At 45.8% G+C, this 23,520-nt stretch overlaps 1 protein-coding gene across 4 annotated transcripts in view; it reads right to left on the bottom strand.

The window, feature by feature from the left end:
* Window positions 1-23,405, bottom strand: part of LOC111819813 (insulin-like growth factor 1 receptor) — a 229,568-nt gene extending 206,163 nt beyond the window's left edge. For 3 of the 4 annotated variants that reach the window (XM_023727877.1, XM_023727879.1, XM_023727878.1), the window contains exon 1: window positions 23,267-23,404. In XM_023727877.1, the coding sequence (XP_023583645.1) occupies window positions 23,267-23,360 (94 nt within the window). In that variant the 5' untranslated portion in view covers window positions 23,361-23,404. Of the gene's footprint in view, window positions 1-23,266 lie in introns of all 4 variants that reach the window. The other variant, XM_023727876.1, reaches the window with a different exon arrangement.
* Between the last annotated feature and the right edge of the window lie 115 nt (window positions 23,406-23,520).

Here is a 23,520-nt window from a genome sequence, read left to right as displayed (position 1 = left end):
TGGATCTTTCTCCCTTGTTGCAGGAATCATAAATATTCCCAACTCTTTTACAGTCACAAAATGTAATTTGTATCTGAATAAGTCTTGGAAAATCAACATGAAACACTGAGAGGGAAACAACTGGGATTGTTGGAAAGTCTGTGTACCTTGGCTAAGCAGCTCACTGCCACTTGGATTATATTCATATACACACCATAAAGCTAAGAAAGAACCTAAAATTTAGTCTCTGCACTTCTGCGCTGATTAAGCCACAGCTCTTTTAACTTATCGCCTTCATACAGCCTGTCCAAACAAAAAGATCTCAAGAACTCCTTTGAAATAGCCCAAACAAGGGCCTCAACTTGCAAAGCCATTTTTCAGAGCTCAATAGTACAACAGGAAATAGAACTTCTGGGATAGGGATTTTGCTATTTATTTTTTCTTTCAATGGCTGCTTTTAAACGAGGGAGGAAAAAAAAAAGTCTGAAGGCAATACAAATCCTGGAAGCTATGAATCAGGAAGTGGGAACCGGCTGAAGTGAAGTGGCCAGCCTGACACCCTGGCTCTTTCATGTCTTCAAGTCTCCAAGGTCAGGAATTTCAGCAATCTTAGGCATTTTGCATTATTTTCTGAATCCTAAGAGCTGAGACTTGAGAGAGAAGGGCCAGGGAAAATTAACCAGCAAGTAAGCCCCTCGCCTCTGGCTTCAAGCCCCAACCACCATGAATACCTGCCCCATAATTAAAGGCTCAGCAGGAATCTGGCTCTCTACAAATGGGGTTTTGTTTACAAGGCTCCTAAGGAGCAGGCGGTGGCAGCTCATGGTTTCCACAGATGGAGCCCGCTCCCGTGTTTGCTTTCTAGAGCTGCCTTCAGCTTCCCCTTTCCATCCCAGTGTTGAACCTGGAGGAGACTCAGGACCCTAAATATTTCACATCTCAAAAAACACCCTCCCGTTGATTAAAAACAAGGGTCGCTTTTGGTTTCAGGAAAAACTATACCTGATAGATTTCTGCAAAGTCTGAGAAAATGCAAAGGCCCACCCAGCAAACTGCATGAATGCTTTCAGGCCTGCAGACTCGGGGGAGTGCTCTCATCTTACCTCCCTGGTTTCCAATGGAGCACCAGTCCCTGTAAGCTTCAGAGGGCTCACGATCTGAAAAGACCACATGTGCATCAGCGCAAGACACCCAACAAACAGTGGAAGACACATCACACAGAGCAAGGAAAAAGAGAACACCGTCATCCTCCTTCCAAAAAGGAATAACAACTCAATCAGAAACTTCTTCCCATCCCCAAGTCCTCACAATCCGAACACCTGAAAGCTACCAGGGCTTGTAAAATATTTCCAATAATTCCCCATCAAACATACCACTTCTATTAGCGGGTCATGTTAAATGACAGGTTTAAATGGTTGTCCTGGTGGAAAGCGAAGGAAATACGCAAGGTGTTTCTATTTACATAATCATGGCAGTTGTAGCAACTTGGGAGGCCTTTTCTAGCTTCCTATTAAGGGAATCTTCCATAATCAAAGACAAGCAAATACAACCGAAATGGGCAAAAGCATGGCGATGGCCCACTCAGATGCCACTCAGGTCCCCTGGGACCAGCCCTTTCTCCATCTCCTCCTCTAAACATTCACCACCACAAAGGCTGCAGGATATTTCACAGAGACCCGTAACCTGCGGTATGTTTTCACAGAGTATGAAACAGGAGAACCAGTCTCAAACAGACTCTTCTTGCCTTCAGGAAACAACCACAGCCCTTAGCCTGGCCTCTAAACCTCAGCTGTCATCTATTTGACACCAACTCATGACGTTCCACAACCCATGTGCTCCATAGGGTTTTCAGTGGTTTATTTTTTGGAAGGAGATTGCCAGGCCCTTCTTCCGAGGCACCTCTGGGTGGACTTGAACCTCCAACCTTTCAGTTAGCAGGTGAGTGCCCATTAACCATTTGCACTATCCAAGGACTCCAGCCTGATCACAAAAGACCCCCATAATCTGTCCCTAATTTGTCCCCAGCCTCGTCCCCAACTACTACCCAAATAACCTTTCTTCTCCAGCCTTGCCCCGTTCCTGACTGCCACCCCCTCTCTCAAATCTAGTAAAAAAATCACCAAGCATCTCCTGAATCCGGATCATTCTGGGAGGAAAGATCTCTTCCTCAATTTCCACAGCCTTTCCTACCCTGCTCTTACTATTCTCATTCTACTCCAGCAGCTGCGTATACCTCATTTCGACTACACTGTAAGCTCTGCCTGAGGCAGGGGCTGACTTTTACCTCCCTCACGCCCCTCCCACAGGCCCCGAAAGTACAGACACCAAGCTGTCTCTCTGCAACCCCTACTAAAGCAAACTGTCTCCACCCAGCTCTGCCCCCCCAGGGGCCCCTGGTCTGCCCCACTGGAAAAAGCAAAACCAAACACCCCCACCCTGCTGCCCACTGCAGCGGAATCCAAGTGGCATTCTCAGCCCATGCTCTCATCGGCGCCCTGGGCAGGCTTGGCATCAGGGAGAAGGCTGAGCTGAGCGAACAGTAACCCTGCCAGGAACCAGGACGGCCCTCCATGCCTTGTGGGGCTTCCTCACCAAGCGGCCAACTCCAGAACCAGGCTCAGGACTGAAAGCTGCAAATGGAGCTGGCTGCACAGCCCTGGGCGGGCACCTTACCCTCCACTTCGGCCTGGCAAGGCTGTGAGAGGGAGGAAGGAAGGTAGCTGTGAGTGCTTCGCCCACTGCCTTGTAATGGGAGTCGGTGGCCCAGATTCCCAGAGCCAAGAAGTGGAGGGTCCTGCCGTCCCTACTCAGTGTCCGGAGATATCTCACCCTCAACCTTTCTGTCAGATACCATCTGTCCCTGCTCAGTGTCCAGAGATATCCCACCTCAACCCTTTTCTCAGATGCCATCCGTCCCTGCTCAGTGTCTGAAGATATCCAACCTCAACCTTCCTCTCAGATGCCATCCGTCCCTGCTCAGTGCCCAGAGACAGCCCACCTCAACCTTTCTCTCAGATGCCATCCGTCCCTGCTCAGTGTCCAGAGACAGCCCACCTCAACCTTTCTCTCAGATGCCATCCGTCCCTGCTCAGTGTCCAGAGACAGCCCACCTCAACTTTTCTCTCAGATGCCATCAGTAAGAATTCACAGCAGCCCTGTGCGTATCAATCTGGGTGCAACTTCCCGACAAAGACAAGAAACCAGCAGCAACCTGGCCTTCAATTCAGAGCCCATGATGGGAGAAAAGGATCATGAATCTCCCACAAATAATTAACACTCCTTCACAGAAGTTCAAACAAGAAATCGGGGTGGAGTTCAGGGACAAAGGGGGGCGCATTATACCCTTCATTTAAACACTCCACATTCTCAGACAGCTGAGGTTCTAAGAAGCACATTAAACACTCTTGAAGACTTCAGATGAGCAGATAAAAGGAGCTAACTGAGTCCTTGGGAAGCCTCGCCTCTGCTCAGGGCTCCACACTGGCAGAAGCCCTAAGACCGTCTCATCTGTCTCTAAACGGCTTACAGGATTAGCAGAAAGCTTGATCGATACTGATTTTACCATCATGGGAGTGACTCACCATTAAATTCCACCCCACTTAAAACTCAGCTGTGAACAAAAACAAAACAACATAATAGCAGGGTCAGATTTAAAATAGCAAGCATGACTTGTAAACAATTAATTCTTATGAACAATTGACAGTCACCTACCCTGCCTTCTGGATTTTCCGGGAGAGGGAAGCACCATTAGGCACTCTGAAGTGGGTGCAAACCAGGCTAGTCTGTCTTCCCATCAAAACCCCGCTCCACCCCCAGTGATAATGGTGTCAGCTTTACCAAGCAGACCCAGGGAAGGGTAAAGAAGAACTACTTTCAACTGGATTAAAATAGGTGTGTGCTCACCAAGGTAGGGAAGGAGGAGCGATATATTACTTACTAGGGACTGAGTTTTCAAAAAATGAAAGTTAAGCTGTCCTGGAGTATAATTTTTCTCTATGTAGCTTCTGCAAACTTTAAAAGAAGGTATTATCCTGCAAATGGGAGCCCTGGTGGTGCAGTGGTAAGAGCTTCGCTGCCAACCAAAAGGTTGGTAATTCGAATCCACCAGCTGCTCCTTGGAAACTCCATGGGGCAGTTCTACTCTGTCCTATAGGGTCTCTCTGAGTTGGAATCGATTTGACGGCAACAGGTATCTTGCAAATGGAAAAAATGGTATCGTGATACCGCCCGATAATTTTGTGTTACTCAAACTGCATTCACTTCAAGAAAAGCAGTAGGGTGCACAGAAGACAAATTGTATATTTCAAACATCTAGTCAGGACGGTGGCATAAACGGTTTGTGCTCTACTAACCAAAAGGTTGGCAGTTCAAACCCACCCAGCAGCACCACAGAAGAAAGGCCTGGCAATCTGCTTCTGTAAAGAGTACAGCCAAGAAAAGCCTATGGAGCACTTCTACCCTGTAACACACAGGGGAGCCACGAGTTGGAATCAATTCCACAGCAAAGAGTTTGATTTTCAGTTGGTCAAAGCTGAAGGAGGCAAATGAGCTTAGTGCTATCTTGAAAACGTGCACTTGTAGGCAATGGATTCCATTTAATTTTTAAAAATTAATTCTGTAACCAACTCTCAAAATTGCCAAGCATTCACATGGAAATGGAGTCCCGAAATGGTCCTGAGAAGTGTTAGCTACAGCGTGCATTACTCCACACAGTCCTACCGGGGCTCATCAGCAACCCAGCGAGGGGTGCCTCCCTCTTGTCACCAGACAAAACCTCCTGCTCAATGCCCGGGCAAAGCAAGCACACAGACCAGAGGAAGACATGAGTGGGCATCCCCGCTCGCTTCTGAGATGCAAGGGAAATGACAGTCCAACTTCCAGACACAGATTGCCAGCCGGCAGCAAGCGTCTTACCACAAGTCCCAGACCATGAAGAGCTGCTCCCTGGGGTGGGGAGGGGAGGCGCCTCTCTTGTGAGGCCCCCAACAGACCTCGCCACCAGGCCGTCTTGTCTGTAATCCAGCAGGTCCAGGACTGAGCCCTGGTGCCTGGTTAAAAGAGTGGGTGACTCAGTACAGTTCTTTCAGTACAAAGAACTGGCTTCCAGAAAGTGTCCACAGGGATGGCAGACAGGCAGCCGTCAAGCTGCACATCCCTTGGAGCCTCAGTTTGCTCATCTGTAAAGTGGAAGGTCTGGCTCCTTTCTGATTTTGAGATGCTCAGATTCCTGCCTGTAGAGGTCAAGCTCTCTGCTTCAAGGCTCACTACGTAATGGGGGAGTCAGCTTGCAATAAAGAATTGAGCTGTCAAAACAAATTAAAAACTTCCAATGTAATCACTGAGGGAACCAAATATCTAAACAAATCTCTCTTCTGGAAAAATAAGAAAATGAAAAGCAATTACGTATCACATGGCTGATTGGCAATAAATTTCATTTGTGACTATAACAGCATGAGAGTTTGACTCCTGTCTTGCTTTCCTTGAAAGGAAAACATTATCTGCTCCACTTGCTCATTATAGAAAACAAACCCGTCCCTCGTAACTCGGCTCAAATCCACAGTCTCTTGTGAAGCCTCCCCTGACCTCACACTTCCTCCGCTGCACTCCCCTGGCACCTGCAACACCTCAAAGGCACTTGCCCCTCTGCTCAGCTCTTCCGGTCTGGCCTCCGGGGCAGGGACTGGTCTTCCAGAATCACCCCCACCACCCCGCATAGTACACATTCACAGAGAATCAATAAAAGCGTAAGTTGTAAACCAAAGGAATCAACTCCTTCTTCTAAGAGAGCTCTTATCTCAAAAGGTAAACAGTACTGTCACTTACTGTGAGTTTGTTCCATTAAGTTGGCTGAGTTAGTGGTTTACACTCAAAACACATTTTCCTTGGAAACACCACCAAAGGTGGTAGACTCAATACCAGCTGGACTAAGCCTGAATTCCGGGTCCTGGGAAGCAGAAATTCCACGCCATCAAAGGAGGCAGAGCAAGAGGGTAGTTTCGTCTCACTGTCCTAGAGGAAGACGCTCCAACAAAATGTCTACTGATCAATCTTATTCAGCCATAAAGAGAAATGAAGCTCTGACCCATGCTATGACATGGATGCACCTGGAGAACATTATGTTGAGTGAAATAAGTCAGACACAAATGGACAGATCAGGTATGATCGATGGGCAAATGCATAGAAACAAGTTTATCTGTGGTTACCAAGGGCTGGGGGGAGGAGGCAGTGGGAAGCTACTGCTTAAGGGGAACTCAGTTTTTGTTTGGAGTGATGAAAAACATTTAGAAATGGATGGTGGTGATGGCTGTACAACATGGTGAATAATTAATGTCACTGAATTATATACTTAAAAATGGATAAAATGGCAAACGTTTCACTATACATATTTTTACCACAATAAATTTTATTTTTTAATTTTTACAAATCAGGCCACATATCTGTAGCTGGCTACCTGCACCCTGGCTGAGATCCCTTCTGCAGCCCAGGGCTCCAGTCTCTCGGGACTCCTTTCCCTATGAGCAGCCCTCAACCTACAAGGGTCACCAAAAACCAAAAAACCCACTGCTGTCGAGTCGATTCCAACTCATGACAACCCTACTACACAAAGTAGAACTGCCCGACAGGGTTTCCAAGGTTGTAAATCTTTACAGAAGCAGACTGCCACATCTTTCTCCTGCGGAGCAGCTGGTGGATTCAAACTGCTGACCTTTCAGTTAGCAGCCGAGCTTAACCACTGCACCGCCAGGGCTCTGCACAAGGGCCACAGGCTCTTGATTTTCCCCACCCTCTATTTAGAATATTTTAGTGTTCTGGGTAGGTAGAGTGACGCTTTACGGATTGATGTCCCCTGATCATCCCTGTCAGACTCTTCTCCAGGAGCCCTGCCTCCCTTTCAGGCAGGGAGAGTGAAGAGATTTACACAGTTCACACTAATATGTGAACGACCAGTTCCTGTCATTGGCCGCCCCGATGCATCAGCCTTCTTAAGAGGGCACCTGGAATCCAAACAATTCACTATGAGGTAGAGGGTTCAGTAAGGAGACCGGAGTCCCCATCCCCTCCCAGAGGCACAGGGGGGTCAGTAAGGAGAAAGAGACAGTGAAGGCAGGCAGGTGTGTTTCTGCCCCAGAGAAGAAAAAGCTCTACACCGTGTTTGTGAAACTCAGCATAAAATGAAGCTAGAGTCTTAAAGGTCTGAAACAGCAAATGTAGCTAAGATCAGAACATCAAAATCCATCGACATCCAGGAAGATACTATTTTTTTAACTATTTAAGTCTTCCTCTAGGACAGCGAGACAAAACTACCCTCTTACTCTGCTCCATGGGATTTCTGCTTCCCAGGACCCAGAATTCAGGCTTAGTCCTGCGGTATGCAGTCTATCACCTTCAGTGGTGTGTCCAAGGGAAATGTGTTTTGAGCCCAAACCACTTACTCACCCAATTTAATGGAACAAACTCATAGTAAACAACTTCTAGCATATTTCCTCCACCCTTAACAACAATACTAGCTAGCTCCTAGTGCTTATGGCACGCACTATACTAAGCAGTTTACATGTATTAGCTCATGAAATACTTGTAGCAACCCTCTGAGATGGATACTGTATTATCTCCCGCTTTACCAGGAGAAAACAGGGCAGAGAGGTTGAACAACATGCTCAGGCACAGCCAATAGGAGCCTCTCCTCCTGAGAGTCTCTGGGCTCTAACTCACAGGCCAAAAGGGAACCAGAAACGGGCAGGAGGGATAAGTGAAGCACAGGCATGTTAAGGGCAATGAAACTATTCTGCAAGATTCTGTAAAGGTGGACACATGACATTATGCTTTTGTCAGAACTCACAGGACTGTACAACAAAGAGTGAACCCTATTTAACCTTTGGACTTTAGTTAATAATATTGTACCCATATTGGTTCATCAATCGTAACAAATGTACCACAGGAATGCAAGATGTTAATAGCAGAAACTGTGTTGGTGGGGGGAGGAGGGAGTATATAGGAACTCTCTGTAATTTCTGCATAATTTTTCTATAAACCAAGACTGCTCTAAAAAATAAAGTGTATTTTAAAAAATTAAAAGGAGAATCAAGACCATCAAACAAGACTGGGGAAAAAGTTGTATGGCATCAGGCAGCAGGCTTACTTTCCAAATGGGGGAAATAGATATTGTGTGAACTGCTTAGGCTCTGCTTCTAGAACAGGTGGAAAATGATTTAAAATTTAGAATTCACTGTCCTGATGGAAAGAAAGTAATACAAAAGCCCACAGTCCAAACGATATCACCCTCCCACCAAGCGTCTAACATTACTGTGTTTTTTAATGTTACTTGTCGAATGAAAACAAACAGATACAGTTGCAGAACAAGCAGCTTCAACCCAGTAGCAGTAATCCTGGACTAAGAATGGGCCATTGCTTCTCATCAAGAACTACAATGTGCCCAGTCAATTTAAAAACATAAATCAACACAAGTTAAAAGCACCAGTAGCAAAACCCAGACCTAGACACAATGTTGGCACACCCTTGGAAACAAATCATTCTTCTGGGCTCCTCTGGGGTAGAGGGCTGGAAATAGCCCCTACGAGGCTGGCCAGCACTGCAGGGCAGCCTCGGACAGCCCAGCCAAGGCCCTGGGACACCCCATCCCACCGCCAGCTCGGGGCCACCTGACCCAGTGCAGAAGGAAGCAAGAGTCATCACTAATCCAGGTATGTTTCAAAGTAGTAATCAAACGAACTCCCAGCAAATGAATGCTAAGAATACTCACGTGAAAAGATTTTGTTTTCACGTTTAAGTCTGAAGTACCTACTGCACCCCAGGTTTGCACCTGGTCCCAGACCTTACCAGGTACACTTACTGTCTGTAACAAAGGTAAGAGGTTCATTCTCCACGGGAGTCTTTCTGAAGTCCAGCTCAAGGGGGAGAAAAGGTTGAATGCTGCTGTTTCTGAAGGGCTTTGCTATGCAAACTGCCACACAGGAAGTGAAGTCTGCTCCTCCTAGGTCTCCCCATTCGGTACCTAGAAGTTGTCAGGACCCTTCTTGAGGGCCTGCCGGTGTTCCTGCCCCTGTCCTCCAGCCAACCCTAGGGCCATGCCGCTTCTGCCTCACCATCCATCTAGACTGTACTACAGACTACCCCCCCATCCCCGCCCTCAGGGCCTCGGTCACCAGCTCTTCCAGTAACCCAGCCACCACTCTGAAGACCTTGATCTCACGGTCATCCCCTCATCCTACACCCAGGCCAAAAGAGGACCCTTACTGGCCCACCCAGGGCTCTCAGATCCTCCCCAATCCTGACCACATCAAGTGACCAGAGCAGGCTCCAGTGCTCACGTGGTTTCAAAGCTCCCATCTCCACCCTGCAAACTCCTTCTCCTGGTGCCCCTCGGGCTCTGATAACCACCCTCCACTCCATCAGGCAGGCACCCTTGCTGCCACGCACACACCACGTAGCCCTCCTCTGGGCCACCAATGGTACTGTTCCCTCGGACTTTGAAAGTCAAATATTCACGGCACACAGAAGTCAAACATCTAGAAAGCTGTCTTGAGCTATACAGTAGATGGAAGACTCCACCTCCTACAGCCCACACGTAATTTAGCACTGAATACACACTGCATGTTACTGTTCCCCAGTCCTTAGATTTCCCAACTAGACAGCAAACTCCTCAAGGCGGGGAAAAAAAAAATCACTCATGTTTCTTCATATGCTTCCCTCCCATGGACCTGAAACCACTGGAGGCCCTCAGAGCCTTGAACGGCAAGCCAAGCTTGGTCCTCACCCCACTATTCCACTCCCACCCTCCTCCTCCTCCTCTCCAAGAAGATGACCCTGAAAGTTAGGATCCACCTGACTAATGGCAGCCCCATGTGTGCAGAGCACAACTGCTCCATAGGGTTTTCAAGGCTGTAACCTTTTGCAAGCAGATCGCTAGGCCCTTCCTCTGGGTGGGTTCGAACTACCAATCGTTTGGTTAGTAGCTGAGCGCTTAGCTGCTTACACCACCCAGGACTCCTCATCCGTGGCCAAACCAAAAAAACGAAACCCGCTGCTGTCAAGTGGATTCCAACTCATAGTGATCCTGTAAGGATAGAGCAGAACTGCCCCATAGGGTTTCCAAAGAGCAGCTGGTCAGCAGCTGCGCTCTTAACCACTGAGCCACCAGGGGCCCCCATCCCTGACCAGAGCAGTATTATTCCAAATTACAGATGAAGATAGTGAGGCTTATAACTCTCTTTGCCTCTTTCAGAGAGAGACTGAGGGGAATAGGGGAGGTAATTCTCATCACCAGTGAAGCCGCCTTCAAAGGGAGCGTTGCCCATATGCGCACCCCCACCCCACCCCATGGAAAGCACAGATAAAAGTCCCGGCTTGTCCCAGCTAGTCTGGCGAGCACGCATCTACCCAGCTCAACATTCATACGGGGATTTGATAAGACACTTTTTCGCAAGCTGCACTTGAATTCAACGTGCCAGGTTCAAATGATTATGTTTACATTTTCCGTAGGAAATCTCACACCTCACAAGTCTCCTCTGGAGCATCATAGCTTTTAACAATAATTTCTTAGGTGTTAATTAACTTCAGGAGTCCACATTACACCCTCCCAGACAAGTGAACTTTCTCAAGTCAGAGAAAGGCTGCGCCTTCTATGACGGCCCCACAAGGAGACACTGTGTACTTGGCACATGCCCAGCATGTTCCCTTCGGAGTCTCCATCTGCAATGCCCGGAGTCAGGGGACACACACCCAGGGGCCAGTGTAGATTGTTTGCTCTTAAAGGGCTAGGGAAGGGAGCCCTTTCAGACATGGTTACTACCCCTGCTAGAATTCAAGTTTATGGCCTTTCCCAAGAAGCAATGCAGGGGACGGAAGCATACTTCTGTTCACGGTGGTTCTGCTAGTTCCAAACAGATACTCCTACGAGCCCCAACCTCTACCTTGTGTCTGAGGTGAGAGCTGAAGGGCCATGAGAAACTGCCCAGTCCACCCTGCCACCAAGAGTGAGTGCGCAGTTAGCAGTGGGAGAGAAGCCCGACACCCCCTTAACTCCACGTTTGCCCGGAGACCAGGACTAGCAGAGCCCAACCTGCAGACGCCACCTTTCAATCAAGCACCAGCCTCCAAAGTGGTGTAAAGCACACTACGCACGCAAGCAGGTGCTGATGAATTATTCATTAAATCATGTCCACTAGGAACTTAATGAAACAGGGTCTCCGTAGAGTTATGGCAGGCTGGACACAAGGCAAGACTCACAGGTGACTTTTCTGGGAGCTGTAATTGTTTTTATTCACCTGAATATGTAAAAAGCCTCACAAAATCATAATTTTAAAGCTAATGTCTTCCTTTCAAGTTATATGTAACAGTAAGTGCCATGTTACAATGTTTCAGCTGGTAGAGTGACAATGAGTAGATGAAAATAATTACATTTGTTGTATATAAACAGAGCTTCAAAGTGAATGCAGGAGGTGAAAAGTGTATTACTTTAAGACTTCCATTTCTTGAGCTCCTCTTATGTGCCAGGCACAGGTCCACATTCTGGGAATTCAAAGATGGCCAAGAGACCAGGCCTTCCCCACCCCATGGGGGGAAACATACAGGGGCATGGTGTAAAGAGTCTTGCTGGGGTTGGAGCACAAAGTGAGAGTAACCACCATGCCTGAGGAATCCAGGCCACCAGAAAGGGTGAAAGTGTAGCTCTCAAAGGAGCTTGCCAGAGGGCAAGCATAGTTATCCCAGGACTTCCACCTGCCCACCAAGCAAGAGACCCAAGCAAGCTCCACCTGCTGCAGGAACAGCCAGAGTCGTTCAGGTCTGGGAGGAAGAGCGGCTGAAGGCTTCTCCCAGATAACCACACAAATGATTTCTAAATTAAAAATCACAGAAGGCAGTCACAGGGAAACAAACCTAAAACTTTTGAAACAGGAAAGTGACTGACCACCTACACACAATGTAGTACGGTCTCACCCAGGAAGGAAGTGAATTCTGATAACACCAATGAGATACAAAACCAAATAGAGAAAAACAGCTAAGAAAGTGCAGCCAAGGTGGGGCCTGACACCAGTAACGGGAGCTGTTTTCATTCTCCATTAGGAATTCTGGCTGCAAAGCATCTTCGCTACATGAAATAGCCCAAAGGGAGACGTATAAGAATGATAATTAAAGTGTTACCATGTATTAAAATAGAGCAATGGAAGGTAAATCATGCTTTGTTTTTTAAAATGAACCAGTAGTTCTTTCCTTCTAACCTGAAAAGAAATGCAGGTATGTTAGAATTGTTCACTTACTAAAGTCCTGTAAAGACATCTTAAAACCCAAATTGTTAAAGGCACACTAGATATCATGGCTCTGCTAAAGAGTTGCACTATGTCTTTTTACAACATTTAGGAAGACACTAAGTTTCTCATACTAGCTCATGGGCACAGTAGAGCAACTTTAACCCAAAACCAGATCCCAACAATTTGTACAGAAGCCTGAAGTCTCCACGTTTTCCTGCAAGTGGTTTCCAGGAACCAGGCCAGAAAGGAAAATCTCTACTTCCATCAGAGCTTCAAACTGGTTTGTTCCAGTTCAACCCCCTGCTGAAAATTTGCATTTCCAGCCCAGATATACTGAATCAGAATCTACATTTTAACAAGATCCCCAGGTGATTCTTATGTATAATAAATTTTGAGAACCACTGCTCTATTAGTTGGAGCCCTGGTAGAGCAGTGGTTAAAAGTGCTCCGCTGCTAACCGAAAGGTCAGCGGTTCGAACCCACCACAGCTCTGCGGGAGAAAGATGTGGCAGTCTGCTTCCAGAAAGATTTACAGTCTTGGAAACCCTATGGGGCAGTTCTACTCTGTCCTATAGAGCAGCTCAACTCCACAGCATTGGGTTGGTTTTAGCTCTACTACTGGTTCTCAGCAAACCCTGGTAGCATAGTGGGTAAGTGTTATGGCTGCTAACCAGAAGGTCGGTAGTTCAAATCCACCAGGTGCTCTTGGAAACCCTATGGGGCAGTTCTACCCCATCCAATAGGGTCGCTATGAGTTGGAATCAACTAGACAACAACAGGTTTTTAGTGGTTTTAAGGACAGAAATCAGGGCTTCAAACCTGTTCGTTCTGGTTCAAACCCCTACTGAGAATTTGCATGTCTAAGATCTCAGGTGATGCTAATGCTGCTGATTAGGGACCAATTCTGAGAACACTAAAAAACCCGCTGCCCTCGAGTCTATTCCGACTCATAGGGACTGCCCCATAGGGTTTCCAAGGAGCGCCTGGGGGATTCAAACTGCTGACCTTTTGGTTAGCAGCCGTAGCTCTTAACCACTAAGCCACCATGGTTTCCATCCTTGGGCACCGTTAATTCTGTCATCCAAGAGGCTGCATTTTCTTTCTGGCCACTAGATGGCGCCTATACACTGGTGAAGTGGCCAAAGTGCACCCTGGATACTTCTCAAACACCAGTAGAAACTGACAAATGAAAGATTAAGGGAGAAAACATAATAAACAGCTCTCTGAAATGAGATGTGAACTGCAAGGGCTGGTCACTGTTTTACTGCGAAAGGTAATGTTATACAGTTGTGTTAAACAAGCAAAACGCAATCTTCTTGTTAAGCACCTGTGCAAAATAGTTTTATTATAGAACAAACATCTATCGAGTACCTATTATGTGCCAGGCTCTGTGCCACATAAATGACAAGGCCAGTCAAATCTCAAACATGACCTCTATTTCTGGCACTATCCAAAGAACATCTCTGTTCAAGTTTGTCACATCCGTAAGAGTAGGAGCAGCTAAAATCCGAAAGCTTACTGTTCTAAGCACTTTACATGGGTATTAACTCATTTTATGTTTATGAATAAATGTATGAATCAGGTTCTATTAGACAATTATGATCTCACAGATGAGGAAGCTGAGGCACATGAAGATTAAATAATTTGCCTGTGAGCTCAGCCATTGAGAAGCTGGGATTAAACCAGGCCCTAACTCCACTCTCCTCTACCAGCTGCCCATCAAGTCGACGCCAACTCATGATGACCCCATGTGTGTCAGAGTAGAACTGTTCTCCACAGGGTTTTCAATGGCTGACTTTTCAGAAGGAAATCACCAGACCTTTCTCCCAAGGTGCCTCTGGGTAGACTTGAACCTCCAACCTTTTGCTTAGCAGCTGAGTGTGTTGACAAAAGCCAAAAAACAAGACAAAACACATCACTGTTAACCAGGAGAGTAGTCGTCGTGAATACAAAAGGAGTAAGGTGGAAGTCAGGTCCTCAGAAGCTAGGATGATAAGGAAAAGCTTTAGGAAGGATGAGGAATCTCAGAACTTGAAGGATGGTATCTCAGCTCTATTAAAAACCACAGAAAGGTATCTGAGGGAAAAGCATCAACTGATTTTGTGCTCCACCTTTAGACAGTTATAGCTTTGTTTGACTTTAGTGTTCTAAATATATTAATGTTTTTTAATGTTGTTTTGTCTGAAAAGAAGAAATTCCCCATTTTTTTTTTTTTGTCTTTACATTTCTGTTGACACTCAGAAAGTGAAATAACTTGCTCACAGCCAAGAACTAACAGGAAGCTAAGGAGAAACAGAACTAGGTTACTTGCTGTGCTCTAGAGCAGCACTTTCCACTGGAGTCCAGGGGGGAGCAGAGATAGGCATTCCAGGGCACAGAAACAGCAGGAGCGAACGCATGGAGGCAGGAACGGCATGGCTTACTTACCACAGAGCTAGAACACAGGCGTTGGGGGGACTGGAAATTAACATAACACTGGATGCCTACAGCAAAGTCATATGAAGGCGGCATTAGAGCCCAGCAGTAGGAGTCCTGGACTTGATTCTTAGACCACAGTGACACTCAATTTTGAGAATCTGGGGCTGGCAACCCCTTCTCCATCACAGGATTATCACAGGAGTGAGAAAGGCCAGTTTAGGGGCCACCTGAGCACCTACCCAGAAAGCTAACACAGGTGTAGACCAGACCAAGCTGGGACCCAGGTGGAGCCGGAAACACAACAAATCGGAACCTTCCCAAGGGACTCCATGAGGTAGAGAGGAAACATTCAATTAACCAGGTTCCCCAGAAAAGGATAGTCTGAAGAACTGATGTTTAACTAGAACGTCCACCCCGACCCAACCTTTGCTGCTGAAAATCCTACCGACGTGCAGGTAAGAAAGAAAACTCCAAATATATCATCTGACCAAGAAAGGCTATGATAATAACAGAATTTCCTGTGATTAAACCATACCACACAGTGACCTAACATATGCCATGAACTCATTATTCACAGAAATCAAACAGAATCACGGAAAACCAGCACAGTGGGCCTCCCTCTCTCTGTCCATGAGCTTTCATGGCAATCTGCGCTTCTCTTTCACGTGCTGAGTCTGAAAGCATGTATTATCCCAGTACCATGAGACCCAGGAAAATTAGGTGGGAGAACTGACTCAAGACAACACTGATAAATACGAGCACAACCAATGACGATTTTACAATCTAAACACAATTCATCTCTAATGAGTTAGAAGACCATTTTCAAGCTGTCAGAGCCAGCTGGACCATGGTCCACTCACCTTTCTCCTGGCTGGTCTTTCCTGACATCCTTCCTACCTTTTCCTGTGGCATCTCTCGCGAGAAGTTGGTAAAGACCACTCAAATAATGCAAATTTGGGAAAAACTGTTATACGTAACACATCTCTCCCTAATTATCAGACTTCTGTTCCTTCCACGCACTATTAACTAAAATTTGCCTAACTCAAATTGGTGATATCTCATTTACTTAGTCAAACATGTATTTCCCATTATCAATTTATTGAGGCAAAACACTATCTTTTACATGAGAGGTCAAACTGAAGTTAAACATTCAAAATCTCTCAAGAAAACTTAGAAGTTCTGCTCTGTAAAACCATTTATGCTTTAAGACTGTCAAAATATATTTGTTCTCCCATCAAGAGTAATTTAAAAAGGAGTGCATACACCTGAGCTACCAAACTGACAAATAATTCCAAAGCCAGGATAGAGAAAGCTGGTGCCATGTTAAAAAGAATGTGGCCAAACAAAAGTGTACAGAACAGAAACAATAATGGACATTGCAAACTTGTATTCAAAACCGTCAGCATTTGGATGGATGGCGGGAGGGAGGGAGCGAGGGACAGACGGATGGATGGATAGACATGCCTACATACAAACACATAATTCTGAACAAACAGCATTATTATAACTATTACCGAAGTAGAAAGACTGTTTTATCAAGGGGTTAAGACGGTGAGGATTGGGATAAAAGAATAAATTTCATTTCAACCCTCCAAAGTAATTCTGGACTAGTAATAAAATACTTCCTAAAGTCTTTAAAATACAAATGCTTCAAGAAAAAAAAAAACAGACGCCCAGCCTATTACAACGCGCACGTTTAAGGTAAGCAGAGCTACCTTTGCAATATGGGATGGTACTGCCCACATGTCTGCACATTATCACTGCATGGCTAGCCCCAGAGCGATTTCAGTAAGAACGTGTGGGCTTCAGGACGATCAGTCATCATACCAGGGGCAGTCACTCAGTTCATGGGCACATCCCCCAACACGAGCCCTTATAAACTAAGCCATCACAGCATTAACCAGGAAGAGGACAAATATGAGAATAAAGGCAGTCCATGCATCCCTGCTTACTTTTTCCAAGTCATAAATAATAGCAATAAAACACGGTAAATGTTATTGCAATCACAGGCATTCATTAAAAGAAACCACTTTCTGTTGAGTCTTAGTAAAATCCGAATAGCAACATATAAGCTTAAAAATTCTATAAGTCCAGGCCAAGAAAAGGTTAAAAAAAATTTAAAGCCTTGCTTACTAGTTTTGTTTCTTTAGTATTTTAAATAAACACTGCAAGTAATTTCTATGGTTTGATTCATATCTTTAAAATTTATAAAATATACCATCAGAAATAATTTTTAAGCCTAAAGAACTGAGCCAAATAAATATTCAACATATATTAAGAGAGGAAGAAGAAAAAAACCATTTCTCAATTCAAATAAAGAAATATCAATAATACTAAGAGTTTGAAATTAATCAATTTCAGGAGCCATAAATAAAGTGAAAGTGAAGAAAGCAGGGAAATCTTTAAAGTTTGTATCTGGGACTTTCAAACATGAGTAAAACTCACCATTTAAAAACAGAAAAACTTAAACCTTCAAAAAGTCCAAAGGGCTGAGTCAAATAAAACCAATTTTACAACAGAAACTGAGGGAATATGCATCTATTGAGATAACAACCTAACTTGTTTTTAAAGATCTTTTGTTTACAAGCCATTTTATACATAACAGATTGGTCTTTCCTCAGAACCAATCAATTATTCTACAGATACTTAGTGGAGGTTGGGGGTGGGGGAGTAAGAAGGAGTGTTTATACATTTAAAAGTTTTAAGCTTTCCAAATACTAAAAATCAGTTATGCTCCCAAAATGTCAACAGGTTTCAATGTCCACAAACATCAGGCTTGTTGTTTACACACACATACACACAGATTAGTTTTAGCCAAATAACATCTTTAATAACTGGAGGATTTCCTCTTGATAATGTCATGCCTAACAAGGAGGGATCAGCATACATCATTCATTATTCATTTTGCTATCTTTAAAGTGTTTAGGTTTTGTCCTTCGGAACATTCCAGAGAAAATGAAGACACTACGCCCCAAGCATGTGTGCAACAACTACATATTTAGTACGATTGAGAGGAGCTCATCTCTTGGACTCATGGCACCTGTTGTGAGCTGGCTAAGAAAAGTAGCATCAAAGCAAGCTGGCTCCGGGGCACAAATGCCTCTCCTATGAACTAGGGTTGATTTCTAAATGAGTTTTGAAAACAAAACAGAAACAGGGCTTGGACATTCTACAATAAAAAACGTTCAGGATTTTATTGCCTCCTCAATCTCACCAGTACCTCTCACGCTTTTGAAAACAGCAAGTAATTTTAAATTATACAAATTCTTAGAAGTATGAGTTTCCTAATGATTTCCAGAAAGCTAAGTAACTAAGCAATGTGTAACTCCAGAGAGCTTTTGAAGTAAGCCCCATCAACTCAAAACACGCCCTGCAATGTTCGTGTATACACCTGTGACTCCTAAGGTTTTGGCACAGAGGTAGGCTACACCAGAGCAAATTTTTAATCACCACTGTCAAGACCAATGTTAGAACGAAGGCAGAGCTGCTGATCAAGATGGGAGAATGTCTCCTGTATGTCACAGCCTGCAGTGACGTCCCAATGCAAGGGAAAGTATTAATAAGGTAAGAAAGGCAAAGAACAAGCTCTCCAAGGATCAACGGTAGTTTCCTTCACGTTTTAAGTTTACAGAAATGTTTTTAAAGAGCCTTTAAAAGATGGCATGCTGCTTGCTGAGGATATGAAAACTCTGTTTCCTACACTGAATCTGAAAAAGATCTGAATTGTCAAGCAACTTTGTTTCCTGCCCAAGTCAAGCCCGTTGCTGTCGAGCGGATTCCAACTCATAGCGACCCTACAGAACAGAGTAGAACCGCCCCAAAGAGTGTCCAAGGAGCAGCAGGTGGACTCGAACTGCCGACCTTTGGGTTGGCAGCCGAGCTCTTAACCACTGTGCCACCAGGGTTCCAATCAGGAGTACATAAAGTGCCATAAGGGCAAAAGCAAAGTTGTCTTTCTTTGTAAGCTCACCCATTGTCTGTACAGGGCCAAGCTTTCATACAGTAGGTGCCAATACGTGCTGACTGGATTCAGTTGTCTCATGCAGCACATTCTCACGAAACAAACGAACCCAGATTAAAAAGGACACTACTCTCCCTTGAGGGTTCCCCTTGGCAAAACTCTAAGGCAACCAGTGAAAATGATACAGTTGATTTTCATTACTGTCCTGATCTTGCAACAATAGGAAAGACAGGAATCACTTTTATTAGTGACCTAAGCTTTAGACAAAAACCAAAAACAAAGGCAAACAACAATTATTCTCTAGGTCTTTTTCTATTAAAGAACCAAGGTAAACCTGGATAAAGGCACAATAGTGAAAAACAACATGCCTTTGCCATACCTTAAATCTTTTGCTCTGTAAGAATTTTTTTTTTTAAATCATTTGTAAGCCTGAAACAACTGCCGTATCCTAGAAAGATTCCTTTTCCTGCTCAGATTCTGGACCCATTTAAAAAATAAAATAAGCAAAAAAGGGAACAATAAAAAACAAAACAACACTGCACTAAAACGAATAGTTCCTCCTCGGTCTTTACTACCACTTTTGGTTAATATGGCATATCAAAAAAGAGAATGGAAATTCTTTATCGTCATTAAACGTTACATTATCTCTTTGTTGGAAAACACAGTAAGAAAACTGGAAATACAAACAGCCATCTAGACTCAGCTCCTGAACTCAAACTAACTTTATCTTGAAAAAACCAATGCCATTCATACTCAGTTGAGGATTTTACTATAACAGATTTGACTTTCATTGGCACTCACGTTTTTTAATCCAATCCCTCAATCCTTAACTCGAGCTATGTATAACCAAGGTCCTTTCTGCCTGCTTGCCCACTTCCACTAAGGCACTGAATCCCTACTGCCAGAGCTTTAATGACCAGTTTGGTGCACTGCTGGGGTTCACGGATCTGAAAAACTCTATACATTAAAAAGAAACAGATAATCAACCTGCAAAGCAAATTTACTGAATAATTTTAGCCTAACTTCTGCATTCAAGGTAGCACAATGCATTCTTTTCAACCTTAGCATATTTCTTTAAAAACAAAATAAAACAAAACATGGCTTTATTGAGATATACATTAAAGTCACTGATCATGTTTTTCATTATATTCAATATATACAGAGTTGTGCAACCATCACCACAATCTAATTTTAGAATATTTTCATCACCCCAAAAGAAACCCTGTACCCATTAGCAGTCATTCCCCATTCCTTCCTCCCACCAGCCCCTGGCAACCACTAATCTACTTTCTGTCTCTATGGACTTGACTATTCTGGACACTTCATATAGTAAAATGGAATCATATCACATGTGATCCTTTGTGACTACCTTCTTTCAATTAGAGCTCTAGTGGCTCAGTGGTTAAGAGATGGGCTGCTAACCAAAAGGTCCGTAGTTCGAATCCACCAGCTGCTCCTTAGAAACTCTATGGGGCAGTTCTACTGTGTCCTATAGGGTTGCTCTGAGTTGGAATCAACTCAACGGCAATGGGTTTTTTTCTTTCAATTAGCATTATGTTTTTAAAGTTCATCCATTCAACCTTGACATGTTTCTCAAGGTTGGACTTTTCTAGCCCTTTTGAAAAATCAAACATATGACCTTTACAACTTGGAATCCTGACCTACGCCCCACCTCTCCTCAAACTACCGTATACTTGCATTTCCCTCTAGAAAGTCTAAGCTATAATTTGCTATTTAGGCTCTTTCAAAAATTCTTATTCTGGGTTCTCCTTCTGATGGTAAAACAGTAACTTCTTTAAACACCAACATTTCACATACCTATTATTTCTCTGACAACAGGATATTATTGTGCCTGGGGGAGAAAGAGGACTGTTATCCCTTCAATCTTTTTAATGAAATAATGGCTACAGTAAGTTGAAAGTGAATGTTAATCTTAAAAAAAAAAAAAAAGTAACCATCAGATTATTCAGCTATTACTCATAACTTCCAAACCTCCCTTATTTAGATGCTCTGGTCACATTATAGTGATATACAAGCCGGTCCATATAACCTCATCTGCTTGAAAGACTTCCACATTTTCTAAGTTAAAGGGGAAAAAAAACTCATCCTATTGCTTTCACATTTGAAGAAGAGACACTAATCCTTAAGTATGCCAGCACCAAAAACACCCAAATCTTTATCACTATCCTAGACAACAGCCGAAAGTATGCGCTAGTCTGTAGCTTATTTCTCACTAGCCCCCTTCTGACTGAGAATTCAATGCATGTTAACACTGAGCACACCGTTTAATCCTCAAAACTACGGAGACAGAGACGTAGGGACAGGCAGGCATGGAGTCAAGACCTCGACAAGCCATAACCGGGATTTGGGGTGCCTTCTGGCCATCCACCAAGTTTTAAGGAACCAGCCATTTTACAGGGATCTTTGGGAAAAGCTTTGGTGTCGGGGAATGATAAGCATACATTAAACTATCCCTTTCCCTCTTCTCTGTTTTCTCAAGAAAGAACTGCCTTTCACAAAGAATATTTTTATGAAAAGTGCTCCAAACAAGTCATCCTATTTTAAAATGCCGGACTTCTGAGAAACAAGGCCATCATTGCTATTTTGAATTTTTGGAACTTCCTAACATTAAAAAATAAAACTAGAGAAACCGTACAGTTTGCCACAGTAAAATGGATTAGCTTTCCCATGTCTTCTAAATATATTTAGCTTTTAAAAGCTAGAAACCCTCCCCTGTCCGCCAAACACCACCTAAACTCCTAAGCAGAGGGACCGGAAGCCTTTCGCCCAATCTAGCGTACTGAAAGTTTAGAAAACAAAGAGCAGAGAGGAGTGCAGATTTGTGGACGGTCCCGGCCCCAATCTGTGTCTTCCAGCAACTCTGTGCTATAAACATGCTAATTCCATAACGATCTGCTCCTACTCCGACGTCAACTCGTTTCTCAGAAGACATTTAAGAAAGGTTCGTTTATAGAAACCACCTTTCTGAACTGCCCGTGATAGGGCCAGACGGCGCCGCCCCCGTGCGCGCAGCCTCCTGCTTCTCCTCTCTTCAAGGTTCAGTCGTGATTTTTCCAAGTTAATCGGCACCACCTGCATACCCTGCGCAACCATTACTCACCAGCACGCCCTCACCTTTCCCAGCCGCAGCTCTGCGACTGTATTTAAACTTCTAATCGTGTTCAAATTACCCATCCACCCTACCATCTCGAGTGTACGGTAAGCCACTTTACTTCTTGAGAATAAAACTCCCTCCTACTCCACACACCGTGAGGCCCTAAGTTCTCGCTCCTTCTGTCTCCCAGCGATTCCCTACCCGTACCCGACGCTACCAAAACAAAAGCTATCAGATTGCAAGCGATAGCGCGTGTGGAACGATATTGCTTATTAACTATGTACAAAGGAAACGCAGGGCATTTGGGGGGGGGGGGCAGCACAACCCCGGCCACAACAAAACAGAGGCCAGGACTTCGCGCTCGCCAAAACACTCCCCCCTACACACACACACGCTGATCCTGGTGCTCCTGAAACAACAGCGCAGCACACCTCTGCCGGGGCCGTGTGGCGGCTGCTACACCCCGGGTTGGGAGCAAGGGTGTAAATACGCACGTCAGCTTCGACCACACACCCGCGAACGTTCACTCGGAGGCTGCCCTAGCCCCCAGGCCAGCCCTCAGGGGGAGAAAATGCGGTCAGAGCCAAGTAGAAAATGGGAGAAGATCCCAGAAACCTCTGAACTGGGGCACCGACGCGGTTCCCGGAAGGGTCTTGCTGATGAGAGACCTGACCCCGCACTTGCCAAGAGTCTGAGCCGGGGGCGAGGCAGGAACGCCGCCCTCCCCTCCCCGAGCCTTGTCTGGGATTCCGGGGGCAGATCATTCCCGGCAGGTAATCCTCCGCGGAGCGAGCGATGTGCAGAGAAAGACCAGGAATCCAAGGAGCGCACACCACCTGATAACTACTTGTGGGATCAAAACCGCTCAATAGGCGAAACACACTGAGGGACAGGAAGCCGCGCCGCGCAGCCCTGGGATGTTTGGAAACATGTCCTGGGGCTGCGGGGCTCCGTGCGGGACACCTCTTCCTCGAGGGCAACTTGCACCCCACGAGCCAGGCGGCTCCCGGCTCCTGGCCACCGGCCCCCGCGTGGACTCCAGCAGCGAGGGCGCGGTGCGGCCGCGGGAGCTCTCACAGCCGCCTGCGCACCGTACGGGGCCAGCGCGGTGTGCGAAGCGGCCCCGCGCGCCGGGGAGGGCGAGATGCGGGCGGTGGACCCTAAGGGTGTGGGGACGACCTCACTCTAACTTCCCCGCGGAGCCCAGCGCCTGGCCCGGCCATGGCACCGCCCCGGAGTGAGCGCTGCCGACCGGCCGGGCTCAAGCGGCAGGACTCTCGGGACAGCGAACGAGAAAGCCCATGAGGCTGTTCCCGAGCGGGATGCGCTGAGCCAGGGCCCGCGGGCTCCAAACTCACAAGCTCAGCCCCAGGGCCGCTCCGACCGGGCCCTCCGCTCCCCGCCCGGCCGCTCCCGGGCCCGAGGACCGACAGCTGCGACGGTGGCAACTCGGGTTTCGCAAACAGGGCGCAGCCCCTCGGAGAAAAAGTTCCCGCAGTGGCCGCGGGCGGCGGAGCCCATACTCACTTTCTCCACTCGTCGGCCAGAGCGAGAGCGCCGCAGAGAGAAACAGGAGCCCCCACAGCGAGGTCGGGGACCCTTCTCCGGAGCCAGACTTCATTCCTTTGATTTAGGACGATATTCCCCTCGCTCAAAAAAAAAAAAAAAAAAGGGAAAGGAAAGGAAAAAGAAAAGTCGGCAACTCAGTCTTCGCCCCCTCCTCCAAAACCCAGGGCGAGGGAAACAAGAATCCGAAGGCGGCGGCGCCGGCCGTGAGACCC

This window comes from Trichechus manatus, unplaced genomic scaffold (assembly GCF_000243295.1).
Source record: "Trichechus manatus latirostris isolate Lorelei unplaced genomic scaffold, TriManLat1.0 scaffold00019, whole genome shotgun sequence".
NCBI classification, from domain to species: Eukaryota; Metazoa; Chordata; class Mammalia; order Sirenia; family Trichechidae; genus Trichechus; species Trichechus manatus.
Note: the sequence above shows the minus strand (reverse complement) of the source record. Positions and strands in the feature narration are given on the sequence as shown.